Raw genomic sequence first — 18859 nt, 5'->3', positions numbered from 1 at the left:
CTTATTATCTGCAGGATAAAGGGGCTGGAGGTGATCTCTTCCCACCGAGGGAGAAAGGTCCCCAGTCTTCCTCCCACAGTGGTGAAGTTGTCATTGAGACTTCTTGGGCTGTTCAGGAGGGCGAAAAATAGCCCCCCCGCGGCCCTTCCCTCTTTGATTCCAGGATTTTTTCTGTCCTTCAGATTTCTTCGGAGCCGAAAAATTTTTCTGGGGATAGGACTTTCTATTGAATCCCGTCTTTTTACCCTGTTTAATTGGGAAGGATTTCTTTCGGTCTGCCGTGTGATCCAGGACTGTTTCTAATCCTGGACCAAATAAGCGGTCCCCTGTAAATGGGATCCCACACAATTTGGCTTTAGAGCCCCCGTCTCCTTGCCAAGTTTTTAACCAGAGGGCTCTTCTAGCCGAATTGGTTAAGGCCGATGACCTGGCCGTCATGCGCACCGACGAAAAGGCTGCGTCCAGTTTAGGTGATTTGTTCCAGACCGCCGAATCATCCTCAGAAAAAGGAAATCTTCTTTTCAGAGCTCCTGAAAAGAAGGGTTTCCTTTCTGGATCCTGCCACTCGCTTTTTATAGTGTCTACTAGGACTTTGTGTACTGGAAAAACCTTTTTCTTTGGTTTGCCCAGACTCGCGTACATTTGATCATGCAAAGATAATGTTTTCTTCTCTTCCTGGATTCCTAGAGTGGTGTGGATAGCCGCTATCAGGCCTTCCACCTCTTCCAGAGACGGCTTGTATCTAGAGGTTCTTTTGGATTCCCCATCCGAACCCTCTGCCTCAGATTCCCCTGGGGAATTGGGGGGTGTGCTATCGCACTCTTCCCCTTGATGTACAGAACCCGCAGGTGCCTCCCCACTTGTAGAGGGTAGTAACTGCGGTGTTGGAGCATTTTCCTGCCGTGCCGACTGGGGGGGAACTCTGTGGAAGCTGGGTGTTACAAACAATTCCTTAAAGGATTGGAAAGTGCTAGCAAGCTCCTTGACAGAGGTGGCTAAATCTGCGTTTTGACTTTCCGTGTGTTCCTTCACTAAACTCTCCAGACATTCTTTGCATAAGGGTTTAGTCCAAGTTTCCCCCATATTCTCTTTGCAGGAAGGGCATCTCTTCTTGGAAACATGGGCTGGCTTTTTCTCTGAGGCTTTCTGTAATTTCAAATATAAAAGGCATAGTTTAAAATCCACTACCTAATGCTCCCCAGCCTGCACAGCTTGCCCCACCAGAGGGTGTTGCTAGGGACGACCATCACCAAGAAGATCCCACAGTGTGACCCTCAGCCTCCCTACTCCCCTTAACTCTAAGGGAACAGAAAATGGAGCTAGTGGGAGAAGTAAGGGAGAACCACCCCAGGCCTCCTTACCTTATGGTGGCTGGTGCTGTTATCTCCCGGAGCGGTAACTGAGGTATGTGCCTCCGACATGCTTCCTGGAGTGGCTCTTCTTAACCTGGCAGCTGTCCCCCAGCTTGCAGGACGCACCAGCCTTTCATATCTGGCGCGCTCACCGCCGCGACCCGGAACCGGAAGTCGCGGTTTGCCGCCGGAAGTGCCCGCCCCTACCGGAAGTGACGTCCCCCGTCATCCGGCCCGGCTGCTCCACACCGCCGCAAGCGGGGGGCAGAATGCACCATGGCGGACGCTCTCCCCGAGCGTGGTGAGCGGGCCCCCCAGCCAAGAAACTCCGCTGAGCGAGGCTGTGGTGATAAAAAATTTTCTGCGTCCGACAGGTAAGAGGGTCCCCCCCGGTGCTGTCTTTCTTGGCCGCCTTCTGAGAGTACCTGACTCCCTCTAACTTCAGCCTCCTGGCTTCAGCTAAGGCTCCTCTTGGACGGTGTCTCCCCGCTGGAGGAAACACCAGAACTGAGGCAGCCAGCTGGAGGGAGGCTTAAATCCAATAAATTGGGGCGGTGTTTCCTAAGAAGGGAGGAGCCAGGTTCTCTCAGAAGTGCCTGTCCTGAAAGACGATAAGGGAAAAGGGGGGTGCCTGGGAGGAGGAGGAGAACCCGGATGTCCGACCGTCCAAGGAGAGGCCCATGTCAACCCCAAAAGTCCAGGGGCAGAGAGGGGTACTACTCCCCAAACCAGGAACCAGGTGGACACTGCTCCAGACAGATCCTCCTCTCCATCGAAATGGGGGTGGCTGTCAGCCGGGAGGAACACTGACTCAGGCCGAGGCCAGGTCATATGCCACCTCGCGAGACATTTAAAATCACAGGGCCATCCCCAGTCCAGTGAGGCTATTTTGCGGGGCCGAGCTAGCGCGGAGCTGACGCCTGCGTGCGATCGCTGGTCAGACTGGTGTGACCACTGGATCTAGATATTCTAGCCCGTTGCCCAGTTCGGCAGTTGATAGAAAAATGTTTCCTGTGAGATCTACTATCTAAAAAAATTTTGCCAGGACCAAAGATCCCAGCAAGGAACTAGGTCCTTACTCCTGACTAGGCAGCAAAAAAAAAAAAAAACTGAGTGACTAGCAGGGAGAGGAAGTTTACCCCCTGGGACTGCCCATGGGTGTAGCCAGAAGTCTATTCTGCCTAGTGTCCTACACCAGTAGGGGGCAGTATAACCCAATGGTCAAGAATGACAGGAGCAGTGTCTGTCAATGAACGAAAGAGAAATCACCTTTATTGAGGCAGACAATTCACAACAACAATCCACAATCGAGGAGTATGGCATACCTCGAATACGTTTCACGCCATTCTTGGCACGTAATCATAGCTCATCAGTCTCGGCAGCCTATGAACAACATCAGAAGGACTATGACTGGCCACCTGAGGATAGTGTGCTGATCACATCTAGGCATTATCTCCACCTACTACGATGGCAAGTGCAGAGACATTTTCATTATCCCCATTATACTTACTGGAGGTTACAGTGTGCGAATGCTTACCATTGTGTGTCCTGTGGGCAGACCAAGTAAAACATTGCACTTGAAAATTAAACATTCTGTTCTTTAGTCTCTACTGTTAATGTGAGGTCTGATGCTTAATATTCTATTCTTTTTAATATAGTTTTATGCATCAGGTCCACTGCTTTCCCAAATATGCTGTAATGGTTAGCTGGTCTCGTTCCTTTTTATATGCTCTAATGCTCACCAACACTTCCTTGGAGGACCTAGTTCTTTAAAGTGATTGTAAAGGTTGGAGGTTTTTTTTTTTTTTTTACCTTGAATGCTCTGCATTAAGGCCCCTTTCACACTTATGCGACGCGATTTTGCCGCGATTTGAGCAATGGCTCAGGGCTATATACCTCAGAACGCATTAAAATTGTGCCAAAGTAGTGCAGGAACTACTCTTTGAAGTCGGTGCGACTTCAAAAACGCACTGATATGAATGAGGCTCATTGAAAATAATGGAAAACGACTTGTCATGCGATTTTGCGGTCCAAAATCGCGGGACAAGTCGCACTAGTGTGAAAGGGGCCTAAAAGGTAAATTTAATAGTCTGTGCCAGAAGATTTACCCCCCCCCCCCAGCCCCTTATGCTGCTTACCTGAGCTTGATCCAAAAATGTGCACGTGAGCAGCAGCTCTCGCCGTTTGCTCACTTCCTACTGGGCAGATTGATAGCAGTGGGAGACATTGGCTGCTGCCAAACCCCCCCTCAGTGTCAATAGATGCAGACAGGTAGGCTAGGTAACTCCCCTTTCTATGGGGACACACGTTGAAGAGGACGACCGAGGAGTATCAGCGGGAGACCCCAGAAGAGGATCGGGGCTGCTCTGTGCAAAACCATTATGGGAATTGTTCGAGAATATGATGTCTTTTTTCCAACTGAAACTGTAACACCCCATAACTTTCAGTGGCAGACCAAATATTTTCCAGCGTGTCCTAGGAGCAGGCCGTTATACCGACATATTTACACACACATACAATACTAGGTCAACAAAATTGGGCTGGGTAATACTGGTCACCAAGGTTACCATTTTGCTGGCACCTAGTTTCCGGGGAGTATATATATATATATATATATATATATATATATATATATATATATATTATACACGCTAGTCTCTCATATGTGAAAACTTACATAAACCCATTATAGCTGCTGATGTTAACATTAACCATTTTCCCAACACTTTGTTTACAAGTTTAAATTCGTAATTGTTGCTAGAAAATCAATTATAACCTCTAAGCATTATGCTTTTTTTCAGCCGGGACCCTAGAAAAAAAAAAAAAAATAAATAAAATGGCAATCATTGCAATTTTTTATGTCACACAGTATTTATTTGCGCAGCAGTTTGGCAATGCAATTTTTTTTTGGGGGGGAAAAAAAAAAAAAAAAAAAAACAACACAATATTTACCCCAATTGTTTGTATATAGATAGCGTTCTGAGTAAACAGATACCAAACATGTCACGAATGGCGACAAACTACAGTAACTAAAAAGCTCCCAAGGCGGCACTTTAAACGCATTTACAGGTTACCAGTTATTACAAAGGAGGTCTAGCGCTGGAATTGTTGCTCTTGCTCCCAACATTCACGGCGATACCTCAAGTGTGGTGCAAATACTGTTTACATATGCATTCACTTCTGCCCGCAATCACGGAGGAATGGGGGTGCTTTACTCTTATTATACATTTTACTTTTTATCTTTACAATGTCCCTTTATTTTTTTTAATCACTTATTCCCATTACAAGGAATGTACACATCCGTTGCATTCAAAATAAGGGTGACAGGTTTGCTCTATGGAGAGAACTGGGGTCAAAAAGACTCCAAATCTCTTCTTTACTTTTAAAAGCAAAAGATAAAAAAAAAAAACTTTTGATCATTTGCTTAAAAAAAAAAAAAAAGTGTATTCACTTCCAGTCTGGATGTCATGACATCACTCCAGTCCCCCAAGGCCATAGAAGCAATCAAAGAGTATTAACTCACCAATGGGAGCAGCCGACTGCACCTTCAGGTCGTTTCTCAGGTGAACTGGCGGAAACAGAAAGCCCCAGAAACACCGGCGAGCGGAGGGAGGGGCGTCCGCTCCCACTGCTTTGGAAACCATTTCAGCAGCTCATCAGCCACATGGACCAGTTTTGTGCGAAAGCATGCCACAAAAAACAATACTGGGGTTATGGCTGATATCTTCACCCCTAAACCCAGTAAACTACAAGATATACATTATATATATATATATTTTACACACACACATATTGTGGTTGACAAGTGGTTAAAGCAGTCAAACGTTAGGTCTTTGAATGCCTACAGAGAAAGTTAAAATACGCAAATTAAAGTAGAAGTCATGGCAACACTAAACCTGCTCTGTGCCACATTCTAAACCCAATATATCTAACCCTGTAAAACAAAGATCACTGTACTTACCTATTTTGCAGCCGGTCTGGTCCCACGCCGAGCTGTCAGCTGCAGCTTCACTGTGGAGGCAGGTGCAGGAGAGGCATCAGAGATAACGGAAGTCCTATAGTAACTCTATGGGTGTTTTCACTTCCCATTCATTTCACAGCTGTTGTCCGCCCTCTCCTGCACGAAGCTTCCGCCACTGGAGACCGAACCGGATGCAGAAAAGCGAAGTACAGTTATTTTTGCTTTACAGGGTTAGATAGATCAGGTTTAGAATGTGGCACAGAACAGGTTTACCGTTAGTTTTGCCTGGATTTCTCCTTTATGCACAATTTGTCCATTTATTCAACAAAAATTAACAGATGTGGAGGGAGGGTGGGGGTGGGGAGTACAACCTTGCATTCCCCGATTTAGCGGAATTGACAAGTGGTTAGCACTTCTGCCCAGCAGCACTAGGGTCATTGGTTTAAATCCCAAACACAGCGCTACCTGCCAGGAATTTGCATGTTCTCCCTGTGCTTGCATGGGTTTCCTCCGGGTAATCGATATACATGCTGGTAGATTCATTGGCCCTAATAGGTGTATGTATAAATGGGAGTTAGGAACCCAATACTGAAAGCTCCTTGAGGGCAGGCACTTCTACTGTATATGTGTAAATTGACAATGCTATACAAGTACCTGAATTAATGACTGAGCCAATTTGTATGGCCCAGTCCCAGTCACTGACATTCACTCAGTTAGGCTGGGTTCACACATAAGCAGCCGCAGGTTCATGCCTGGGGTCCGGTGCTTCCCTGTTTACCAGTTCAGGTGCGGATCAAGTTCAAATTTTTGCCTGAATTCGCACCTGAATCTGACCCAAAGATGCACAGGACCCCTTTTGAAGGCAGACCGCGGCCGCCCCAGTACCTGTGTTAAGCTGGCTCCATTGAGATCATATGTGTAAACCCAAACAAAATATTTTTAGACTAGGGATCGACCGATTATTGGCAAAGCTGATATATTGGAGGACCGATCTGTACTTGCCCCGATATATCAGAATCGGCCCCTGAGGTTACCGATATTGCCAATATTTCAGGAAAGTGCATTTACCGGAGTGATGCCTGCAGCTAGAGGCATCAGCCCGGTACCGTCTTCCACAGCTGACGGTTGGCTGTCTTGTAATGATGACCGATGCGTCTGAAAAGCCGCTCGACTGTCATTACAAGGAGCAGGAGGAGACATCCCCCTCCCGCCAACTTCCACGGCTCACCCGGGTCTCCTGTCCCACCAGGAGACCTGGGCATCCTACCTGCACGGCCGCCGAAGAGAAGACCCGATCAAAGCCGCATTCGGCTCTGATCGGGTCTCCATGTAAAAACCCGGAAGCAATGTCATGACATCACTTCTGGGTATTCGACGGCAGATTCAAAAAAAAAATTACAGCATTCTAAAACAGCCAAACTTGGCTGTTTTGAATGCTTTTAAGTGCAGAGGAGGGGTTTGGGGTCTTTTAGACCCCCAGATCACTCCACAACAGTACCTGTCAAAGTGTAAAAATAAAAAAATAAATGTACAAAAACTTTGGCCAATACAGATATTCCATTGCCAAAATATTGATAGCGGCAACAAAAATCCGATATCGGCCGATCACAAGTTTGGACCACTTCTCCAAGCTGAATTATTTCAGTTACAAGATGTTTGCGAATTTCCTTGCAATCCCCCTACAAAATTTCAATGGAAATCAATTTAAGATGCTGACTAGGACAGTCTTAAACAGTCTTATTTTTGAGACCTTCCTTAGTGGATTTGCAGTGTGCTACAGATCATTTGTGTTGAAAGATCCATCTCAAATTCAACTTGAATTTTTTGACAGATGGCCTCACATTCTCATCATATACACTTTGCAATGATGTAGAAATGTATAGTTGACTCAATGACTGCACCAGACTTCAAGTTCACAGACTACATTAGGTTCTTCCTCTGAAATGCTGTCTTAACCACTTGACCTCCAGAAGGTTTTACCCCCATTCATGACCAGACCATTTTTTTTTGCTTTCAGCACTGTGCTACTCTAAATGGCAATTGTGTTGTCATGCAACACCGTAGGCAAATGAGATTTATATATTTAACCATTTGTTCACTACTGGTTTTTTAATTTTTGGGAAAAAAAAAAAAACACACACACACACACACACACACACACACACACACTATTTCTACTTTGTTATAAAATATATCCAATAATTAAAAAAAAAAAAAAAAAAAAAGGTCTTCATAAATTTAGGCCAAAATGTATTCTGTGTAGCACAAGTGCTCCGAAACGCATCCAGGATCGGTTAAGCGTTCCACACCTGGGACCACTTGGAAAAGGTGATCCCAGCACAGCTTGCTTGTGATCCAGTATGGTTTGCTTCAGTGTGAGTGCAAACCATGCCACCGCACAGTGCTCTCCATAGAGGACTGTGCACTGAAATAAGGATAACTAGTCGGGATAGGAGATGTGCCTGGGAATAGTTTAAAAGTCAGAGTGACTGCAGAACAGTGGGGGAGAGGGAAAGGAAGAAGATTCAAACTCGGACATGGTTCCGTTTGTTGGATTAGGGGAAAAAAAAAAAAAAAAAAAAAACACCTCTGAAGGGGTGCTGGGGTGATCAGGCTGTGATCGAACAGTCATAGTAGGCAGAGCTGCTTCAAGAGGAGAAATTCTCCAGGACATTTGCCTGGAGAAATGGCTGCCCTCACTCACAGGATACACAAGATCGGACAGTATAAAAGGACACCCAACAGCCAGCACCCTCAGTACAAGCAATAGAACAGAATAATAAACAAGGGGAGGGATGAGTAGGGGGACTTTGATGAAAGGGACCGGGGTCTGTAATATGAAGGAAGGACTGATGTAATAGGGTCAGGTCTGTGGTGTAAAGGGGGACTGATGTAAGGAGAGGGTTCAAATATATGAAGGTTTGTGGGAGAGGGGACTAATGTAAAGGGGACTGTGGTGTAGGGCTGGAGGGGTCCATGACGTGGAGACTGAGAGCACTGGTGTAAGGGGGAGAGGGACAGTGATTTGGGGGGGCTGCGATGTAAAAGGAGATGGAGGACACTGATGTAAAGGGGGAGAGGGACAGTGATTTGGGGGGGCTGTGATGTATAAGGAGACGGACGACACTGATGTAAAGGGGGAGAGGGACAGTAATTTGGGGGGGCTGTGATGTATAAGGAGACGGACAACACTGATGTAAAGGGGGAGAGGGACAGTGATTTGGGGGGGGCTGTGATGTATAAGGATACGGACGACACTGATGTAAAGGGGGAGAGGGACAGTGATTTGGGGGGGCTGTGATGTATAAGGAGACGGACGACACTGATGTAAAGGGGGAGAGGGACAGTAATTTGGGGGGGCTGTGATGTATAAGGAGACGGACAACACTGATGTAAAGGGGGAGAGGGACAGTGATTTGGGGGGGGCTGTGATGTATAAGGATACGGACGACACTGATGTAAAGGGGGAGAGGGACAGTGATTTGGGGGGGGCTGTGATGTATAAGGAGACGGACGACACTGATGTAAAGGGGGAGAGGGACAGTGATTTGGGGGGGCTGTGATGTATAAGGAGACGGACGACACTGATGTAAAGGGGGAGAGGGACAGTGATTTGGGGGGGCTGTGATGTATAAGGAGACGGACGACACTGATGTAAAGGGGGAGAGGGACAGTGATTTGGGGGGGCTGTGATGTATAAGGAGACGGACAACACTGATGTAAGTGCTCATTCACACTTGTGAAGAGATCGGTTTTTCTGCATTGGAAAAAACACAGGTCTCTGCAAGGGCACACAGGAAATGTGTTTCTATGTGTCTGTTAACAGTGCAGTGAGAAATAAAATTTTTACTCTATTTTTCTGCACCTAACAAACTCACCTGAAGGCTCTGTGTACAGACTGTTTCTATACACTGCAACGGAGCTGTGGTGCATAAAAATATATTGTAATTTGACATTTCAATAAAGTTGAAAGAAAAAGGACCGAGTGTCCATTACACCAACACTTCCTGGACTTGTAGTAGTAGAACCATGCATTTTACCATAAGGGTGATCGGGCCCAAAGGGGGGAAGGGGGGGCTCTGATGTGAAGAAACAGTCAAACATGAGACTCAGACTCCTGCTGGAAGAAAATGTTACTGATCGGACCTGTAAATTTCAATTCAGTACCCCTACCCTTGGGAGAAAAACAGCCAGGAGGTGGACTGATATACGTATAGGTAGACAGTAGGGATGCACCGAAATTTTCGGCCGAAAATGGCCTTATCCCATTTCGGCCGAAAATGGGTTAAAAATGCCGAAATGAATGGCCGCCGTGAGGAAGGAGGAGGGCGCAGCGCAGGTTTGAAAAGACGCGCCTCGGGTCGGCCGCCCCCCTGTCCTTACTACGATGATGTGTATGAATGAACTGACATCACGGGCGGGCGGGCGGGCGAGTGGCCGCTAATAGCTATAACTATGTGAGCCTTCACTTCCCTGTCATGCTGGTATCTCCACTGAGCTGAGGCGAGCTTACCATTGGCATTAGTATTATGCAGCATGAGGGGGTCAATATATTGCCACTGCTGGTCACTGATGCATTAGTGACTGACCAGTAGCAGTTAATTAACCCCTTTGTGCTGCATTAGTGCAACCAGTATCAGTGCAACCAGTGTTAATTAACACTGATACTGGTTGCACTAATGCAGCACAAAGGGGTTAATTAACTGCTACTGGTCGGTCACTAATGCATCAGTGACCAGCAGTGGCAATACATTAACCCCCTCATGCTGCATAATACAAATATCATTGGTAATTAACCTCTTGCCAACCCGTCACAGTACATATACTGTGAAAGGGTGGCAGCGACAGGTGTACGTCGCTGCCTGTTTTTGGTGTATGCCCCTCTTCTATCCATTTTAAAATTATTTGGGGGAAAAAGTAATTTTCGGTTTTCGGCCAAGGGCATCCTGCATTTTCGGTCCAGAATTTTCATTTCGGTGCATCCCTAGTAGACCGGAACAAGAACTGGAAGCTGTTGGCGCCCTTTTAAACTCATATCAGCTTTCCTGCGGGTGGGAGAAGCAATCTCTGTGAGCTTGATTTAAAGTATGGGTTTGCCTTCATTGTAAAAAAAAAAAAAAAAATAGCATTTAATATTTTTCCCCTGTGGGAGTCAGGCAAGCACTGCACCCATGATCTGTAAACCACGGGTGCAATGGGCGCTCCTGCAGACATGTCCACAGGTGTCTCTCTGTACGTTCCGTTTGAAAGCATGAGAATGTCAGAGGACTATGGAAGCACTCAGCACCCCCAAAGCCCAATAGTAACCCCACATGACAGACAGTCCTTTTAGATTATTCAAAGAAATCAGCCGTGCGGATTTTAAAAAAAGTGCCAATTAGCACGCTGTCACTGGGAGTGGGGATTGGAGGAAGAGGTGGCAGGAGCTGAAACAGGTAACACGTTCCAAAAGGTGAACTTCTCCTTTAACCACTTGTCTACAATGTTGTTCATAAATGCACCTTGGTAGACAAGTGATTAAGGTTTTCCATGAGCGTTGAAATTGCACCTAGAATTAATCATACAAGGAGTTTTCCTACTGTTGACTTCTTGGAAACACATGAAAAGAGGGACCACAGCCATTTTCTTAAAAACTAGAGGGTAGGCATAAACCACTGTTTATACGGATGCACCAGATAGATCATGGGTGTCCAAACTTTTGGCTTCTCTGGGCCACATTGAGTGTAGAGAAATTTTCTCAGGCCGCATATAAAATATATACTACAGTTAAGGTATAAAAGTAATAAAACGCTGCTGCGCCCTTCCCGCACGCCCCCCCCCCCAGCACTAATTTAACACAACTGGTGGATCATCCCCTCCGAGGCAGCCTCTGCCTATAGTTAGTTGGAAACCTCTGTGGCCATGCCCCCGATTCAACTTCCTTCCTCCCCGGCATAAAAGAAAAAACAATTGTTAGGAAGCAGTGGGCCGCATTGCCTGTGGTTCGGGGCCGCAGGTTGGACATGCCTGAGAGAGGGTATCCAATGGCGGCTATAATGCGTGGGCTGAATGTTTCTCCACTCCACCATATCCAACTCACCGATGTGGCTGGCAATACTGTACTCTAATGTATCTCCCCCATAACAAAAGATAAAGTGCCAATAGTGAATTATCCTTTTAAAAAAAACTTTATTAAAAAAGAAACACACTTACATGGCAAATGGAAGGAACTGGGCATAAACAATGGTTCCAAGTGTACCGAACGTGACCGCCTGCAGTGCGGAACATGTGGTGTGGCATGACGGCGTCCCTAGTCCCCCCGACGTGCTTCTCCTTATCAGGCTGCACATCCAAGCTGAAGCCTGATAAGGAGAAACGCGTCGGGGAGTAGCCACGCCGTCACACCACGTGTTCCGCAAGCAGGCGGTCACGTTCGGTACACTTTGTTATGGGGGAGCTACATTAGAGTACAGTATTGCCAGCTACATCAGTGAGTTGGATATGGTGGTGTGGAGAAACATTCAGCCCACGCATTGAAGCCGCCATTGGATACCTTCTATCTGGTGCATCCGTATAAACAGTGGTTTATGCCTACCCTCTACATACCTCTGGTAAGAAGTTTGCACTACCACTATCACCTCACTTGATTTCATTTGTTCACGTGTGGAAAATGCCTATTCACCAATAAGGCTCACTGTTAAGTGTTATCTGGTAAGAGGCTATTTCTTCTATTTCACCCTCACATATCGGTCTAGGATTAGCAAGATTGAAGATCCACTATTAATGGAAGCTTGATCTTTTGCCATTTGAGATTATCTGGATCAATTGGAGGACTTATATATATATTTTTTTTAGCGATTGTTATAAATATGTTCTTTCATAAAGAATTTCACATATGATTTTTCACACTGTATGAAGATCACCATAATATTTGGGTCATCCCAGATGTCATACGTTTAATATTTATGATTGTGTTGAGCGCACTATACCTTTCACAATCAAAATACACTTGAGATTTGTTTTACCAAAAATGTGGCAAAATACAAATTGGTCCAAAATGATATAAAAAAAAAGAAAAAAAATTAGATTTTTAAAATGTTTTTATTGGGAATGTTACATAGCAGAAAGTGAAAAACATTGCTTTTTTCAAAATCGTCACTTTTTTTTGTTTATAGCGCGTAATCAAAAAAAAAAAAAAACGCAGAGGTGAGCAAATGCCACCAAAAGAAAGCCCTGTTTGTGGGGGGGAAAAAAAAAAAAAAAAAAAACACGTCAATTTTATTTGGGTACAGCGTCACATGACCGCGCAGTTGTCAGTTAAAATAACGCAGTGCCGAATCGCAAAAAATGGCCTGGTCATTAAGAGGGCAAATCCTTTGTGCAGAAGTGGTTAATATACACCCCATAATGACAAATTTAAAACAATTTTAAAAAAAGGTCTAAAATTTAGAAAGAAAAACCTGAATTATCACTTTATCCGCTTCAGCTACGGAAGGTTTACTCCCCTTCATGACCAGGCCATTATTTGCGATACGGCACTGAGTTACTTTAACTGACGATTGTGTGGTCGTGCGACGCTGTACCCAAATAAAATCGATGTCCTTTTTTTGCCACAAATAGAGCTTTCTATTGGTGGTATTTGACCACCTGTACAGTTTGTTTTTTGCACTATAAACAAAGATCAACAAATTTTGAAAAAAAATGATATTTTTTTATTTTATGCTATAAAACATACCCAATTAAAAAAAAAAAAATTATATTATAATATATATATATATATATATATATATATATATATATATATATATATATATATATATATATATATATATATATATTCTATCAATTTAGGCCAATATGAATCCTGCTGTATATTTTGGGGGAAAAAATTCCAATAAGTGTATATTTTATTGGGATAAGATAAAGGCAATAATTCTAGCACCAGACCCCCTTCGTAACACCAGACTGTTGACTTATAGGGGCCTTTTAAAGTGTCGCCCATGGAAAATATAGGGTACTGACATGTTGGGTGTCTATTTACTCGATTTTTATATTTTACCAAATAATTGGGTAATTTGAGTTTTTGTGCCCCCCCTAAATAGAGCTGCACGATTAATGGTTTGAGAATTGCGATCTCAAATTTGAATTTCTGCAATTAAGTGGCAGTAGGCGGAGCCAGCCTGGAACGCAAATGGCACCGCCGCCAATACAGGAACTGACATCAGCAGCGAGAATGTAATGCCGCCGCACCCACTGATGGGCAGTACCGTGTATCTTCTGAGGCCCCAGGGACACTGCCCTCCATCCATCATGCCATGCCACATGTGAGCTATCTTTCCATCAAATGAGAGGGTAATTATGACAGAGGAGGGGAGGAAGGGATTAATAATTATAATATACATTTCATTTCTATTTCCAGGGATTACCCCCCTCCCCCTTTTAGGATAGAAAAAAAAAAATTATAATATATATATATACACACACACACACACACACACACACACACACACACACACACACACTGTAAATATTTCTCTCTTTTTAGAAGGAAGTGAGGCCATGATCTCTGTTCTCGGCTGAATAAGATGCTTAGAGAGGTGGGGTGGAGAAACAGCAATACACCGATCTTCCCTGTGAAAAGCTGTGCAGGGGGGGGGGGGGGGGAGTCTGAGCATTTGAGGATAGGCAGGCTGTACTCCCAGCACAGCCAGAAAACTGACCACACTAGGAGGGATGTTCTTCAATGCCTAGTGTGAAATAAGAAGGCAGGGGGACTGGCGGGCACACCGGGGATTTCACGCAAAGCAAGCAATGAAATGGGAACAGGATACTGTATAAAACAAGTGCTTGATACAACGGAGACGTACCCGGAATGTGAAATGTTGGGGGGGGGATATATTATTGAGTGTCACATGCTTGCTCTACAGCTACACACTGCAATGATCACAGCGGTGATATCATTGCTATACCTCCTAACAACTGCAACTTTAGTTACCGATGATGAAATACAAAGCGCAACTGGCAACCAACTCTCTCACAGCTGGTCACCGCTGCCCTACCAGTCACCAGAGAGGTGTCCCCCCTCCCACCCCCACACTATTGCTAGTACTTATATTCTCATCTGGCCTCCAATGCCATGTCCAGCCTGGCAGAACCTCACCTCTGTAAGCAGGGCACGATTCCTGAATATAGGTCATGGTAGGGTCAGCACACCACAGTTATGTTTAAAAGGTTCGGTAATGCAATTCTGGGTATGACGGGTTACACTGCCCAGCCTGCCAGGGTACAAGCATACCATGCAGCATAGTATAAGGTGTACTTATGGTTCCTCCATATACCTAGAACAGAGCTGACATCGGTGGTAGGGGACACTTCCTCCGTCCTCTAGTCATCAGCTCTTTGTGTGTGGACAGTTGGGTGAACTCTGCCAGTCTTGGCCATCACTAGTCTTGGTATGACTTGGGCAAGATTGGCAGGCAGGGAATGAGAAGCATGACATAAGGCAGAAGTCCTAGAAAGGAGGGCAGAAATAGAAATGTGGTCCTTTTAGTAGGCAAAGGCACAGATTCTCAGTAACCATCACCTGGGCACCACTGGCACTGCCATCACCACCATGTGGCTAGCATCATCTGGTCAATGCCATGTCGCTATTAACTGGGCATTGCCATGACACTAGTACCACCTGGGCACCCTCAACTCCACCATGCCCCCGGGGCACTGCTATGCCACCAGGGCACCATCAGCACTGCTGGCAGCAGCAAATGGGCACCCCATACCACTGGCACCACCTGAGCACACCAATGCCATCACTTGGGCATGCCAACTCCATCATGCCACCTGGGCACTGCTATGCTGCCAGCATCACCAGGGCATCACCAGTACTGCTGGCAGCAAATGGGCAACACCATGCCACTGGCACCACCTGGGCACGCCAACGGCATCACCTGGACACACCAACTCCTCCATGCCACCTAGGCACTGCTATGCTGCCAGCATCACCATGGGCACCCCCATGCCATTGACACCACCTGGGCATGCCAACCCCATCATGCCAATACATGGGCATGCCAACTTCATACCACCAGCACCACCTGGGCACGCCAACTCCACCATACCACGGGCACCACCTGGGCACACCAATGCCACCATGCCACTGGCACCAGCCCCTGACCTGTGACACCAGGAGCCCCTATACTTTGCTATGCAGTGAGAGAGTAGAGCTGACCTGGTGTAGGGCACTGATGCCATCCGTATTGGTGCTGTCAGTGATCTCCTTCCCTTCCTCTCCTCTCAGCATCTCCTCCGCCTCCAGCAGATCTCCCCCGGCACAGGCAGCCAGGAACTCCGCCGCCCGCTCGAACCGTACAGCCCGTCCAACATCTCCATCCGCCCGGCCTCCCCGTTCATCCAAGCGCCTCTTCCGCCGCTGCCAGCGGGGCTCCGCCGCCTCCTGGTTGGTGCAGGACCGGGCCCACTGGCGGAGCTGCTCCTTCCGCCTTTCCTTTGCCTGAGCGGCGGCAGCGGCCCCCTCCGCCATGTTGTGTTTATGTGTCTCCCTTCTTCTCCCCCACCCTTTACGTCTACGGTCTATGCCGCCAGCCTGATGTGCGGCGTCATGACGTCACGTATGGCTGCGCTGCGGGCCTGTCAGGAAGTGGTGTGTGGGAATGAAAGTGGAATAGCAGTCCTGTGTGTAGAAGTGGTGACTGCCAGTCTCTGGGCCCGCCACTACGGCTAGAGTCAGCCTGCTGCTAAAGTATATCTGTAAGGGCAAAGATACACCGACTTCCATCCTATTCCTGACTAGAATACTGCCTGCTTGGCTTTCCTGCTGACCTCACTTCATTCCCATGTTAGTCACTGGCCTAGGACAGGTAATTCACCAGTCAAGTCAAATCTGAGCTGCTTGTTACAAGCTAGTGAGCAAGAAAGTACTGAAGTCAGATCACCACCATAACCAGTAACAGACATCCCAACCTGCAAAAACTCATTTCAGGGAGGTGGCAAAGTCATTTCAGGGAGGTGAGCCCCCCCCCCCCCCCCACATGCCGCCCCCCCCCCCCCCCCCGCGCACGCCTGCGCCGCACCCCCCTTTCCAATTTAACACTACCAGAGAATAATGAAATGGAATGTAATCAGTATACCTGGTCACTGGTGCTGGTCACTGATGCTGGTACTGGTCACTGATGCTGGTACTGTACTGGTCACTGGTGCTGGTACTGGTCCACTGGTGCTGGTACTGGCCTGGTCACTGGTGCTCGTACTGGTCACTGGTGCTGGTCACTGGTGCTGGTCACTGGTGCTGGTACTGGCCTGGTCACTGGTGCTGGCCTGGTCACTGGTGCTGGTACTGGCCTGGTCACTGGTGCTGGTACTGGTGCTGGTCACTGGTGCTGGTACTGGTGCTGGTCACTGGTGCTGGTACTGGCCTGGTCACTGGTGCTGGTACTGGTGCTGGTCACTGGTGCTGGTACTGGCCTGGTCACTGGTGCTGGTACTGGCCTGGTCACTGGTGCTGGTACTGGCCTGGTCAATGGTTCTGGTACTGTACTGGTCTGGTAACTGGTGCGGGTACTGGTCACTGGTGCTGGTACTGGTCCACTGGTGCTGGTACCGGTCACTGGTGCTGGTACTGGCCTGGTCATTGGTGCTCGTACTGGTCACTGGTGCTGGTATTGGCCTGGTTACTGGTGCTGGTTACTGGCGCTGGTACTGGCCTGGTTACTGGTGCTGGCCTGGTCACTGGTGCTGGTCACTGGTGCTGGTGCTGGTCACTGGTACTGGCCTGGTCACTGGTGCTGGTCACTGGTGCTGGTCACTGGTGCTGGTACTGGCCTGGTCACTGGTGCTGGCCTGGTCACTGGTGCTGGTACTGGCCTGGTCACTGGTGCTGGTACTGGTGCTGGTCACTGGTGCTGGTACTGGCCTGGTCACTGGTGCTGGTACTGGCCTGGTCACTGGTGCTGGTACTGGCCTGGTCACTGGTGCTGGTCACTGGTGCTGGTACTGGCCTGGTCATTGATACTGGCCTGGTCACTGGTGCTGGTACTGGCCTGGTCACTGGTGCTGGTACTGGTGCTGGTACTGGCCTGGTCACTGGTGCTGGTTACTGGTGCTGGTGCTGGTCACTGGTGCTGGTACTGGCCTGGTGCTGGTACTGGCCTGGTCACTGGTGCTGGTACTGGCCTGGTCACTGGTGCTGGTCACTTGCTGGTACTGGCCTGGTCACTTGCTGGTACTGTCACAGAGTGGGGTGTCACAGTGTCGCGGTCCCGCGCGCGCCAAAATGCCTCCTGGAGTAGAATGTGGCTGTAGTAGAGAGCAAAGTCGCTGCTTGCACTTTGCAGCTCCTCCCACAGGCGGAGTGCATGACTCATATCACTCCGCCTGTGAGCCGGATCTATTTCGGCTCCGACGTGATGTCTGTGCAGGCTCAGCTTGCTGACAGCTGTCACACTCCTGCCTGCATCGATCGATGAGTCATCTCATCTGACTCACTCACTCAGACTGACTCACACACACAGCCAGGATATTGCCCTGAGCTTGCGGGTGTCCGTGAGCTCAGGGCGGATAGCGGGAGTCTCCCGCGACTTGCGGGAGACTTGAGATGTCTGCAGTAATATTGGGCTCCATTCATAGACCCAGATCGCATGCAGTATGTAGGTGTTCAGACTAGGACTACCACCTCATCCCTTTAACCACTTAATCCCCGGAGGATTTGGCTGCTCAAAGACCAGGGCCTATTTTGCGATTTGGCACTGCTTGATTTAACGGACAATTCCGCGGTCGTGTGACACTGTACCCAAATGAAATTGACGTCCTTTTTTTCCCACAAACAGAGCTTTTCTTTTGGTGCTATTTGATCACCTGTGCGATTTTTACTTTTTGCGCTATAAACAAAAAAAGAGCGACAGTTTTGAAAAAAACAATATTTTTTTATATGAAATTCCCCCCAAAAAATGTAAAAATCAAAATTTTTTATAATTTTTGGCCAATTTGTTTTCTGCTACATATTTTTGGTAAAAAAAAAATCACAATAAGCGTATTTTGATTGGTTTGCGCAAAAGTTATTGCGTTTACTAACTACGGGAAAGATTTATGTAATTTTTATTGTTTTTATTTTTTAACGAGTAATGGCGGCGATCTGCGATTTTTTGTGCAAGACTGCGACATTGCGGCGGACAGATCGGACCCTCGACTGACATTTTTGACACTTTTGGGGGTACCAGTGACATTACTGCTGTAATCAGTGCTATACATATGCACTGTTACTGTAAAAATGACACTGGCAGGGAAGGGGTTAACTTTATTGGTAAACAGTGGGTTAAATGCATCCCTAACTATCATTCTAACTGGGGGGGCGTGGCTTGTGATTTAACCACAGAGACATACGATCCTACATAGCAGGATCATATAGTCTCTGCAGTTACATCAGGGAGAATGACAGACGGCTGTGTTTACATCAGCTGCCTGCCTTTCTCCCTCTCCAGCGGGAGATCGCAAATGACCGGCGGACATCGGAGCCGCCGGTCACTCGCGCTTTGATCTCAGTGAATGAGCGGGGGCG

At 47.2% G+C, this 18859-nt stretch overlaps 1 protein-coding gene across 3 annotated transcripts in view; it reads right to left on the bottom strand.

Annotated features, from left to right (window-relative positions):
- PPP1R12C (protein phosphatase 1 regulatory subunit 12C) overlaps positions 1-15875 on the bottom strand; it is a 202415-nt gene extending 186540 nt beyond the window's left edge. For all 3 annotated transcript variants that reach the window (XM_082273822.1, XM_082273823.1, XM_082273824.1), the window contains exon 1: positions 15518-15875. In XM_082273822.1, the coding sequence (XP_082129948.1) occupies positions 15518-15829 (312 nt within the window). In that variant the 5' untranslated portion in view covers positions 15830-15875. The remainder of the gene's footprint in view (positions 1-15517) is intronic.
- Positions 15876-18859: the final 2984 nt, after the last annotated feature.

The sequence above is a fragment of the Pelophylax lessonae genome (genome assembly GCF_965119305.1).
Source record: "Pelophylax lessonae genome assembly, chromosome: 12".
In the NCBI taxonomy this organism is placed as follows: domain Eukaryota; kingdom Metazoa; phylum Chordata; class Amphibia; order Anura; family Ranidae; genus Pelophylax; species Pelophylax lessonae.
The sequence above is the reverse complement of the archived record's forward strand: the minus strand, read 5'-3'. Positions and strand labels throughout refer to the sequence as shown.